Genomic DNA, 13,166 nt, shown 5'->3' on the forward strand with positions numbered 1-13,166 from the left:
ACATGTCTCTGCGTGAGTGCAGCTACGGAGTGCGCTCTCAGGACGTTATTACCTGCAGTGTTCCCTCAGTGAGGACTGAACTAGGCAAAAGGGCCTTCTCCTATTCCGCTCCTGTTTCCTGGAATATCTTACAAAAAGATTTGAAGCTCTCGACCTTGACCTCTCTAAGTGGCTTTAAGAATCTGTTGGACTCCTGGCAGGGTCCAATGCAGACATGTTCCTGTTTTTAGTTTTCTACATTTGTCTTGGAATCTAGCTGTTTTTTTGTTTTGTTACATTTTCCTTTTAGCCATCCTATTTGTTAAAAAAAAAAAAAAAAACTGTAGTATGCTTCTTTATAACTGTTTATTGTTATTGCTGTTGTCCATTGTTGTCATCTTTCTTTGTTGAAATCAGGTCTCTCTTGTAAATGAGTCATCGAGGCTCAATGGGATTAATCTGTATAAATAAAGGTTGATTGATTTTCAAATACATACATATTTTTTTAAACTTATTATTATATATTTTTAATAATTTTCCAAATAAATACATCTGAAAAATACTTTATGCCTTATGACTCCTGCTTTAAGTCATAATTATGAGGTACTATCTCAGCTAGTGTCTCGTATTTCAGAGGCTTTTTTTGTTTTTATTTTATTTGTGTGTGTGCCTCCACAGTTTGCAGCCCCTGTCGGCCACCGTAGCAGCCCCTGCCAGGTCAGGGACAAAAATCACAACAGCAAGCCTTATTTTGAAGTCAGGCAGAAAGTCAGAGTCTTTTATTTTGAAGGGCCCAGCTCACCCCGCACGGAGCGGACCGAGCTGAGCCCAATCAGTCCAGTCCAGCAGAGACAGCGCCGAGCGGTGTCGGAACTCCGAATATGACAGGAGATAAGTTCACGAGCTGATCCCGGCTGGTCGACAGCCGCTGTCCCGGGTCTTAGAGACGCCACGAGCTCTCGGGACAGTCCGTGTCCCCGGACGAACAACTCTCGGCTCGGATACACGGCGGCAGGAGCAGGGCGGTGTGTGCGGGGGCTCTGGCGGCGGTCCCGCCGCTAGCGAAACATGAACAAAACCCACCGAGTGCCGAGCAGCCATTCTCTGAGTACCGTGGAGGTGAAGAGCAAGGTAATTCCGGGACTTTGTTGTCAGTTTTGTTCGCCATCTTTGCGCCGCTAACTCTCGGCGCTGACTCTCCTCTGGCTAATTTAGCTAAGTGGCTTGGTAGCAGGGTAAGATGTCGCACTAATTACAAATAAGCCTGAGCCGTGCCATTCATTTTTCACCGTTCTTAGGTCGACTGTAAGGACAGATTTTGAGTTTGATTGTGACGCAGGTGTAATTTGTTAAGTTTTGTGGACAGCTTGTATAAGTTGGAGGTTAATGTCAGCTGAGCGAGTCCGTGTCACCTGTCACAACTCCTTCCGCCCGCTCCCTCCATTCATTTACCAAAGTTTGGCCAGTTTTTACAATTTATCAACATTTTGCCAGTTTTATACTATAAATTGGGATTTATACTCGTTTATTTATTTATTCGTGACTAATAAAGTCTTGTTTGTGTCCTCGATACCTGCCGGTTTTAGCATTTCTTTCCCCGGCTGTACAGGTGTCATTCGGTCTGCGGGAGATTGTCTCCTTCCGCCGCTAACTGTAGTCCGCATTAAAAATGCCACTTAAACAAGTTTTTAATTGCTTTTTTTTTACACGTTGTCATAAATTACGACCTTTTTTTGGTGCCACTATCCATAGGTGTCATCCCCTTTAATATTTTCTTTTAAAGACAAAGTTATACACATTTTTCTTCCAACTAAAATAATCCACTTTTCTATATTTAGGTGCATTTATTTTACCTCCAAACAGTAATTTATGCATATCTTTGCTCTGATGTGTAACAAGTGCCCAATCTAGCCGCAAATTGGAGATGATCTTTTTCTCAGCACTTGGCAACAGTAACCACAACACCCAGATCTGCTGCACATCAGCAGTGAGGCGTCATCTGTGCTGTGTGTCGGCTCCACAGCTGCCTGCAGATTAGTAATCTGAGGGCATTTATCCTGTAAAACCACACTGACCATTACTCACAAACCAGCAGCAGCTCACAGGGACATGCACGTGTGCTGAAAACATGTATTTTGTCTAATTATGGAACCAAACATCCTGTAAGCAAGTAGATAAGACAGTCTAAATCACATGTTGTGTGCTCATTATTATTAATTTATTATGTGGTATGTTAGCTTACCCTATGTGGAATGGAGATTCTAACAGAAAAAAATTGTTTAAAAATTTAGACCATTAGTGTTCAATTAAACATCAGTGACATTTGCCTAAAGGACATTTTCTCCAGCAAAGATCCAGAATATATACTGCATATATTTAAAGTATTTTACTGACAGGTATTTTAGTTTTGTTCTTGTTTTTTCCGGTGTGTACCTCATCGAGGGCTGGTAGCAAAGAGAGAGGGGAAACTGTGAGCTAGACGTGGGCATTGCCATAAATTAAAGAAAAGCAACATTTCTTAAAATTAATTACTTTAAATTATAGAAAAGACATTCCACGTCTAATAAATTACTGTAAATCCTTGAAAATTTACACTGCCTAAAATGTATCAACATGATAAAAAAGCTTTACTGTCTTAAATAAAGTACCATAAATGCTGGCAAAGCTGCACCCCTAAATTACCATATATGCTAGTAAGCTGCACCACCTAAAATTAATAACCGTAAATGGTGGAAAATTTGCGTCAACTTAAATTAATTACCATAAATGCTGGAAAAACTTCACCACATAAAATGAATTGCTGCAAATGCTAGAAAAGCTGCACTACCTTAACTGAATTATTACAAATGCATGTCTCCATGTCCAAAGAATCATCAAAACTGCTAAAACTGAGCTGCCTCATTAATTACCATAAATATGGGCAAAAGCTGCACATCTTAAAATAAAATACAGGAACGTGTGCAAATTAAATAATATTTATTAACTAACCTGGGTCCAAATAATTTATGTGGGTGCAGATCCATTTGGAAACCACAATTCAAGACGATTTAAGGAGATCAAACTATATTAATCCTTTTTTATTTCTTGTAATTCATATAGGTACTAAATTTGTATCATAATGGTCTTTTCTTGAATTTACCTTACTGACAATTTGCAGAAACCCTGATCTTAGCTGTGTTTTGATTTCAACAATGTGTACACCCATGTTTATTTGTTGGTATAATTAATATAAACTCACACCCCCATCCCAGTTTGGTGCAGAGTTTCGTCGGTTCTCTCTGGATCGGTCGAAGCCTGGTCGTTTTGATGAATTCTACGGCCTGCTGCAACACGTGCATCGCATCCCCAACGTGGAGCTGTTGGTGGCCTACGCCGACGTTCACGGCGACCTGCTGCCCATCAACAATGACGACAACTACTGCAAGGCGATCTCCACCGCTAACCCTCTGCTCAGGCTCTTCCTGCAGAGGAAAGGTAAGAGAACAAACAGAAAGTAGTTTCAAAGTTCAAAGAAAGGTCCCGTGTTGACATAAAACAACACATCATAGAAATACTGGATTGAGTTGAACATCTAGCATTTGTTCTAGATAGTAAAAATGTGCTTTTACGATTACCATACCTTGTCAGCTCGTAGGCTACACACTGTGGATGTATTTTTCCTGTCTCATGGTGTTTGTATTAAGACCTACATAACCCAAGTTCAGTGACCTTACTATAAAGTAATTGTTTTTTTTACGTTTTATCTATTTATTATTAATATTAATAATTGTTATTTATTAATAATGTCTTGAGCAGCCAAAGTCACTTGGAATGTGTGTTTTTAATGAACTGGCTGCTTTGAAAACAAGGAATTTAAGTTCCATATAATCTTAATTTTGTATACAGTACTCCGGTTTTGTTTTTATTTCACCTCTTCCTTGCTCCTCAATGATCAATAACAATTTATAGGTCCGGTCACAGACAGGAAAATAAAAAATAAAAAAGGTGTAAAACACCATGCTTCTGATATCGCTGCTGTAAACATTTAAACTGTAGGGATAAATACAGATACGAGACAGATATGAGAGACAGAATTACTGTTTTGGCGCTGTGAATTTTTTTTACTCCACGGTATACCTTAAAACAAACAATAGGCCCGTGTCTACCTTCTCAGCTTATAGGCAACACATTGTCCATGTATTTATTCTATATTGAGCTCACTGCAACATTAGCTCTTGCGTTTGGGCCGTATCTCACGGTGTTTATGTTCTGACCTACCTTGGTTTAAGTTTTAAAGTTCCAGTCACTTTATGTATGCAGTACTCCTTTAAATCCCTTGCTGGCTCTGGAATGATCATTACCAATGTTTACGTTACTAACTGTCCTGCCATTACAGCATTCAGGTCTCTCTTGTGAATGAGTCCTCGTGGCTCAATAGGACTAACCTGAAGGTTGAATGAATCACAGGCAGGTTAACTATATATATATATATATATATACTGTATATATTTTTCATTAAGGTGTTTTAGTGAATGTATTTCATGTTTCTGTGATCGTTTGTAATTCCCTAACTGTTCCTGTGATCTGTTTAATGAGTGGAGGATGTAAGGGTCTGCAGGCCCGGATCAAGCCCGCCTGTGTTGTGTTTAAGCTGCCTCACTGTGCCATATGACCATATAGAAGCTAAGCCACTTTGTCAGAAGAAGATTAGTGGGGTCACTGTGTGGGGCTGCTAAGGCACGGTGTTTCGATTACACGCTCCAGACGTTAGTCTCACGCTGAGTTCACTGCTGTTCTTAAACGCACTGGAACAACATGAAAACAAGGCCATGAAGGCGAGCAGGCGGTACACATGGCTCATGCTCTCACATGCACCATCTTAAAAAATAAAAAAAAGAAGCTGAATAAAACACGAATCAATTCAACCACAACCCCCACAGAGTCTAACCTCAGACCTGCTCCCCTTCTGATTTCTGGACCCCCTCCACTTCACCTTCCTGTTATGCCCCAGTTGACCCAAGCTTAAAAAGCTTAGCAGTGTGCAGATGCAGCAAATGGACCCTGTAGATAATTTATATTTTATCTGAAGACGCCAATTATCGAGTGATGACTTTATTGTGAGCGGGTGGCCCCTGCCTGCTGGGGTCAACTTAGACGTTTTTGAACACCATGAGCCAAGGACCTTTTGAAAGAAAAGTCTCCATTTATGTTGTCGCATACCAAGAGCTCTGCTTTCCCAGAACACGGTGTCACGGTAGAGAACGGCTTGTTTTGAAAGAATTGTTTCTGGGAAGAAGTTGACTGAGATAGCATCTGACTCTATCCCTGTTGTAAAAACTTGCATCATGTAGCAAGGTGAGTCTTCTCCTGATGTTAGCAGCGGCGTGCAGGACAAAAACATTTATATTGGAAAGTCCTGGGTCACGGTGAGATCATAACACAGTTCTGTCAGGTTCAGACTGAAGAAATGTGTGTGCTCTTTAGTGCTACAGTGGTTTAGTACAGTGTTTTTAACCAAATATTTCCATGATGTCTTGTCGTCAGATGTGACTAGCTTGTTGATGATTGTTTATAGCACTATTTTTGACAACGTAGCAGTAAACTTTGATCCAACTCTGCCTTTGTGGAGTAGAGAAATCTTTTTACGCAGATATCTTGGAAATGCTTGTCTAATAAAAACAACAATCTATAGTTACAGCGGTCTTGTTTGCGAGTGTTTCGTCTCAGCACAAGTTGGTTGGGTTATTTTTGGCATTGCTGGAAAGTAGACTCTAGGATACATATCGCCTCTGTGCTCTGTGGGTTTAGATGCTCATCGCTGCACAGATAGATGAACAAACATCTGAGAGTGTTAGTTTGTGCATCGTCGTAATCTGGTACTTGTTTTTACTTCAGCTTCGCATTTATTCTCCATTCGCTAACTCATAACAAAATGTTTGTGCCTGTGAGTTTTATTTATACTGCTGGACTTTATACAGTGCTTTTTAGTTTCTTGAACTGGCACAATTCAGCTTCAGTAATCACGACAGCCCACCCCCATTTGTGAACCGTGTGTTGACCATTGAGTTGCCAGTGATGTACTACTGTTTACTAGTTGTCATGGCGCCTCTGAATAGACATTTGTAAGAAGATTATCACTATTGAGGTATTTTTGAGGAAGATGGGAACTTTTGAACAAAGTACTTCTCAGTATAATTGCTTCCCCCCCTCGCTAGTACAAGTTTATTACTGCTATGTTACAGCCAGTTTAAAATTGTCTGCATTAGAAAATCAAAACTAGAGAAATGGCTTTTTCTGTAACAATGCAGTTTGAATGCTGTGCTGAATGGCTTTGCTTTAAGAAGATGAAAATAAGTTGTTAAAGCTACAAGGAGCAGAACACTAGCTATAAGCTAAAAAAAGCAAAATGCAAACGAAAAGACATTAGCAACACGCTAAAAGCAAATAAAGTCGTGGACTGCCACAAGAAGAGCAAGAGACTTGCTAAAAGTTGCAAAAAATGCAAACATAATGGAGCAACAGGCTGGTTAAAGTAGTAAAACATTAGCTAAAACAACTGGCAAATGGTTGGCTAAAACAAGTAGCAAAAGGCTACATAACAGTAGGCCTGTCGCAGTAAACAATAAATCAATTAATCACATGATAAATGAAAATTATCAATCTCATTTTCATTTATCGGCTTTATCGTTTCTTCGTGTCTCTCTCTTTCTACTGAAGACACTGGATGACAAAAGACTCGACTCCGGTGCTCTTCACTGACCCCTCCCTTTCTCTTTATCCATTTTAAATCCAAAATCTATTTTAACCATCTTCTTAAAGAGACACGCTGCTCGCTCCCTCACTATCCATCCTTCGGTTCAAACATCTTATACTGCCATCTAGTGGTTGAAAAAATTACCACACCCAAAACATTAAAAAAAACCTTAAATGTGACAATAAATACTAATTGTTGTCAAATTTCAAACAATATTATCATTTATCGCAATAATTTCTGAGACAATTAATCGCCCAGCAAAATTTATTATCGTGACAGGCCTACATAAAAGCAGCAGCTGGTAGCAAAAAGCAAGTACAAGTGGCACAAGAAGACAAAAATAGAGCCGGCGTGCGGAAACCGATTTCACGGAGGACGTTTTTGCAGGATTTAGAGATCTCTGTATTTCCACGTGAAAAATATTTGGAAATAGTTTGAAAAGTGTAAAAAGTACAGAAAGCAAAGGTAAAGGTAATCTCCTGAATGAGCTGAACATTTTGATAAATGGCTAAAATAGCACAAAGCATGCAGAAGTAGTAGATTGCAAAAAAAAAAGTATGGAAAAATGGGATGTAAATGACATTCAGTTTATGCAACACATCATGATTGATTATTGAAGACAGGAAATCCTTGTGTTATTAAAACTCTGTGGTCATCGTTTAGCAGTTGAAGACAAAACCGCCCACTCAGTAACAATCAGGGTATTAGGGTGTTATTTTAGTAGCTGGCAAAGAGCAGCCTTTGTCAGCTGGGCAGAAACATGCCTGTTGCTACCTCACGGTCACACTAAGTATCATTTGATGTTTTTGTTCTTCTGCTTTGGGGCTACAAGGAGTCAACAAGATGTCAATGTGAGACTTTGTTTTCAGTGCATTATAAATGGAAACCAAACCAAACATAATAATCTTCTGAATGCAGGTGTAGTCTTAAAAGATGTTCAAAAATAATCCAGCATTGGCTTTAGAGCTGGACGTTGACGTTAATGCCCAAGACTTGCTCGATAAATTACGATATCCTAGTAGAACTGTTTCAGGTGTATTTTCTGACCCAACGGGGAACGTGACAGAAACACACCCAGGATAGTTTAAGACATGTTTGAAGAGAGGGGAGGTTAATACGGAGAATGTTCGACACCATGTTTGCCTGTGTCAGTCATTCAGTTGTGTACACACACGTTCAGTTATTAGAAAGTACAGGTTGTCCACCATCCTTGTCACAGTTGCTGTTATTCAAGCGATCATTTTCAAGGCGTGTGTTTGTTCAGTGACGTCAGGCGTGCCCACGAAGTTTCAGCCTCGGATAGATTACGAGTCTTAATCGTTAAAGTGGAGGGCAAAGGTATGAAGAGGGACAGGAATACATACCTTGGCAGAGACTACCTTAGTAATTAGTAACCAGTACATGAGTCAGAGTGAGAAAACTGTGGTTTCAGTACACGGACAAAGGAATGTACAGAATGTGTTGAAAGCGGAGATGATAGACGAGCAGAATGACAAAGGTGTTTCAGGTGAAGTGACTGCAAGCGGTCATCTCTGTCATGTCTTTTCTAATTTGATGGTAAAATCTGAACCCCACTCAGCTATCATTTAAAACATAGTTCTGTACAATGATGTAATGTACTGATGTACCCTGTTTTTTGTGTACATTTTCCAGGTCATGTTTGTAAACGAGAACGGGCTCTCAGACATTTCACCTGGTAAAATAAGGGACGAACGAACATAAAACTCGGCAGATACACAACCAGCCGTGTCACACAAAGGGCAGCAAATCAGCAGCTCTTCTGGTGTTTCTATACAAATAACTACATTCAGATGTCTCAACTTTATTATTGAGTTGTATTCTTGTGAAGTTGTCTCTCGATGAGCTTAATTACCAAACAGACAAGATATATAAAGGTGCATAAAATGATTGGTGAGATCACCGTGTTTAAATCCACAGAGCAGGCTGCTCACCACTTCACTGTGAGTTTACCATCAGCTCTGTGTGTAATTAGGTGAATATAATGTGACGTAATGCCGTTTAAACTCTTGTCTGTCTGACGCAGCACTTTACAGCTTGGTGACCACAGCAAGTCTTAAAACAATCAGAACATTAAACTAAAGCCCCTTATCCACTGGGCCGGTTCTTGTTGAACCCTGTTGTGTCCGGTTCTGGTGGGACCTCTTTTTTTCTGTCTCCACAGTGCCCATAGTTCCCGTTTAGTGGGCAGATCGTTCACCTCTAGTGGGCGGATTATTAATATCAACGCACCTTACCAGCTGGTGGCGCTAATGCTACATTAAGCTCTTTTCTAAGCACCACTAACATGTATTAGAAGAAGAAGAGCCGGAAAACAACACACAACCAAAATGGATGACCTCCTTGATCTCCGCCCTCAACCAATGAATACGCCCCCAGACCAATCAGTGACCTACAGTGCGCTGATGTCACATCTAGACCCAACAAGAACCAGACCTGGGACCTCAGAGAAGTAGGTCCCAAAAATGGGGTGGGTTCCACCGCTGAAGGCACTGTGGATAAACCACGCAATCGGCCCGAACTAGTTACATAGGAGCCCCGAAAGGCCCTGTGGATAAAGGGCTTAAGTGAGTTTTAAGACTGAGGTCTCAGGGTTATTTTGACCCAAGAGCAGCAGCAGGTTACCACTGGCTTAGTGGTTAGCACTGTTGCCTCGCAGAAAGAAGGTCCTGGGTTCAATCCCTGGTTGGTCCTAGGGTCTTCCTGTGTGGAGTTTGCATGTTCTTCTTGTGCTTGTGTGGGTTTTCTCCAGGTACGTTGGGCTGCCTTCAGGCCCCCTTTGCAAAAGAGATTTGCCTGGTTAAATAAAGGTTAATAAATACTTATCTTTTATCAGCCAGCTGTTTAGTGAACCCTGAAACATTCACTCGGTTGCTTGTGTAGGGTCAGTTCAGTCGGAGGTCCTACATCGAGGCTCGGGACAGCTTGCGCTCGAACTACCAAACGAATGCGGTCAAAAGAGGCCCAGACCTCCACTGATGGTGTGGAACACGTTTCCAGTGGGTACCGAAGGAGTTCAGACTTGTTTTTAATGCTGTTCCACTGCAATCGAATAAGAAAGAAAACCAAACATTTGAAAAGGCAGTTCTGAACAAACTCATAGATGAAGTTGGAGAGTGACAGCTGGAGAAGCAAACGGAATGAAAAGAGAAAATTTAGGCTGATTAAGGACTTGGATATAAAAAGAAAACTCTTGGGATCGAGATGAAAGGATTGAATGGAAAGAAACCTGCTAGTGGTGGCAGGTGTAAACCATGCCAGTTCTCAGAAGAGCGGAGTCTGCCAAGGCAGTGGAAACCAGACTCGGCTGCTTTAGATCTAAAGTTTTTCTTAATTATTCCCGAGGAAGCTGAGTGAGGAAACAATGGATTTGGAGCACTTGAGGAGGAATGTGTTGAGGAGGTACACATCTTGAGAGAAACCCAAAGATGAAAGGGAGACAGAGTAAACAGTTTTAAAGTAGCAGTAATGTGTAAGGCATTGTTTGGTCCGGGCGTATAATTAGTGATGGAAGATGAGAGGGAGTAGTGTAAAGTGTGATAGGAATGCAACACGAGGTGAGGGACGGCGCGCGATAATGGGAATAGTATTAGTGAGGGAGGAATGTGGAGTGAGGCCCAAGATGGGGAGGGTGGGAGAGAGAAAGAGATGAAGAGTGGGGGGAAAGATGGAGGAGGAGGAAAGGGTGGGTGTTTTGGGTGGTATGTGGCCAGCGTCTGATCACGTCCGCTGGATAGATTAGACAGGACAGCGGGCCAGACTGGAGCTTGGGCTTCAGAGCACCTCTCAGTCAACAGGGAGTATAAATGGACAGAAAAAAAGAGATTAGTGGAGGAACAAGGGAAAACCTTATTCTCTGTCCTTTGGTACCGACTTAATGAGACTGCAGGAAAATGAAGGCAGGGATGCCTGGATGAGAGCACAGGAGACGCTCTGCTCCAGGCTTTGGTCTCGGCTCTCAATGGCTGAATGAGTCGAGGGCAGGATGAACAGGTTGCTTAAATAAATTACATATATATATATATATATAATGGGGGGAGTGGTGGCGCTGAAGTTAGAGAAGGTGGGCCTGTGATGGGAAGGTCGCTGGTTCAACTCCCCCTACTGACAACGTCAAAATGTGGGTGGGTAAGGTGAAACGCCCAAACCTGCCTCCACCATCATTTAGCCCACTGTGGGCCCTTGAGCAAAGCCCTGGCCTTAACCCCCACCATGTGCTCCCTCATGCGCCCTATAGATGGCAGCTCTCTGCTCCACACAGAGGGCTGTGGTGGCTTGGTGGCCTTTGGTTGCGTCAGGAAGGGCATCTGGCATAAAAACAACTGCCAAGTCTTCGTGCGAGTTAGTTCAATGTGGCGACCCCTGAAGGAGAGAGAAGCAGAAAAGGTTGAGGGTTTGTGTGGGGCAGTGGGGAACGTGGATTCCAAAAAGAAGGTGACTGCAGTCCTCGTGGGATCACTTTGCTAGCTTCTTAGAAAACTAATGTATTACAAACGGTCTGTTTCGAGCTGTACGTGGTGCAGAGTCTGTGAGGAAGGAACGAGCACTGGTTGTGTCAGGTCTATATTGTGTGACTCTGGTGAACTTTGTCTGCCTCCATTTAATAAGTGACATCTGATAAACTGATACGGTAAGAAATAAGGAGGGTTAGTAATGCACTTTTAAACAAAGATTCATTCAACCTTTACAGGTTAGTCACATTGTGCCACGTGGACTCATTTACAAGAGAGACCTGTTTTAAACAAAAAACAGAAGATAATAGACAGTCAAATTTTAAAAAAAGCATATAAAATGAAAAGTAAATGGAGGAAATTAAATAAAAACGAAACAAAAACAACATATCTTCATAAACAACAAAGTCCATGCTCAATAATCCAGGTATACAATCCAACATTTTTCAGTCAGGTCATCTGGACAGATTATTATTTTTTTGCACACACACACAAAAAAAAAAAAAACTGTCCAGACGACCTGACTGAAAAATGTTGGATATCTTCATAAAGATGAAACCATCATTTGTTTCGGGTTCAGTTGTTGAACTGGGACCGAACATCAGAACAGCTCAAACTTTACAGTTCGTGCTGAATTTATTACATTTAACAGTCCAAAGAACACAATATGTTAAACTAATAGTAATAATATAAATATTGCTTTTTTCTTCTAATAGTTTATAGCATTTAGTCGGAGTACAGATTTTGTGCTTCAACTGAATGCCAAGGCACTGAGTTTTACTGGACTTCCTTACTTGACACTAAATCTTCAATGTCGTGTTTACGGGCTACAGTAGCCAATGAGCGTTCTCTTTGCAGAAAGTGCATCCTCAGATCTGATGCGTTTACACTGAGGTGCTTGTAAATGAGTTTGTTCTAGGCTCAAACATTATAGCCAATGAAATTCTGAACATGGGATGTTTGTCCTGTAAAAAAAACGAAAAGTATTTGTAGCAAGTGCTCTTGGTGTCAGTTCAGTGTTTGTATATTTATATATTTACGTTTCTGAGGTTAAAATGCTGTCGTAATGAGCGGCAAAGCTAAATTTACACATCGAGTGAAGGCACCTGTCAGGAGCATGACACGTCTGAGGAGAAAATACAAAGAGATTTTTGTGGAACATGCAGGGCTATTCTTGGAAAGCAATTTTTCTAAAAGCAGAGTGAAACATTTTTTTATCGTCGCCATCAAATGTAGATTAGGACTTTGGTAATTGTTCAGGCTCTGGTAAGGTTATGTTTATCAGAGAAATTAACATGAATATAGTCATCTGCAATATTACCAACAAGATCTTTGGAGCAGTGGTTCTTAAACCTTTCAACTCGAGGCCAAACAACTGCAGAGGCTCATGACCTCGAGCATCGCTGGTTAAAACATACCAGCACTAATAAGCCAATTAAACAATTAACAAATAAAACAAACAATGCGACCAACCCTTGTACTGCTTTTATTCATTTATAACTGCTGTTTATAATTCTTGTAATTAGGCCTGTCACGATAACACGATAACAAATTTTGCTGGGCGATTAATTGTCTCAGAAATTATTGCGATAAACAATAAAATTGTTTGAAATTTGACACTAATCAGTAATTATTGTCAAATTTAAGAGGAAATGTTGGTTGATTTGTTTTGAGTGTAGTACCTTTTTTGACCACCGGATGGCAGTATAAGACCTTTTGAACTGAAGGATGGATAGTGAGGGAGTGAGCAGCGTGTCGCTTTAGGAAAAATGGGAGGGAGGCCCCTTGACGTGACATGGGCTGTCTGTCCTTCCTTTTTTTTTTTTTTTCCAAAATGGCGGACGCTTGGTGTGGTTTGAGCTCTTTGGCATTTTTCATACAAAGCTTTTATTAAAAAATCATTAAACAAGTTCTCAGCTTCTTTTTGCAGAGAAAAAACACTTTTTACATGAAGGCACGGTCTTTGACAAGACGGAGGTCCCCCC

General features: G+C 40.9%; 1 protein-coding gene across 1 annotated transcript in view; it reads left to right on the forward strand.

The window, feature by feature from the left end:
• Positions 1 to 742: 742 nt before the first annotated feature.
• The window catches only part of pard6b (par-6 partitioning defective 6 homolog beta (C. elegans)), a 25,645-nt gene continuing 13,221 nt past the window's right edge, over positions 743 to 13,166 (forward strand). The window contains exons 1-2 of the mRNA XM_037684407.1: positions 743 to 1,110; positions 3,231 to 3,453. Coding sequence (XP_037540335.1) covers positions 1,048 to 1,110; positions 3,231 to 3,453 — 286 coding nt within the window. The 5' untranslated portion in view covers positions 743 to 1,047. The remainder of the gene's footprint in view (positions 1,111 to 3,230; positions 3,454 to 13,166) is intronic.

Source organism: Nematolebias whitei, chromosome 11 (genome assembly GCF_014905685.2).
Source record: "Nematolebias whitei isolate Nwh7 chromosome 11, NemWhi1, whole genome shotgun sequence".
Lineage (NCBI taxonomy): Eukaryota > Metazoa > Chordata > Actinopteri > Cyprinodontiformes > Rivulidae > Nematolebias > Nematolebias whitei.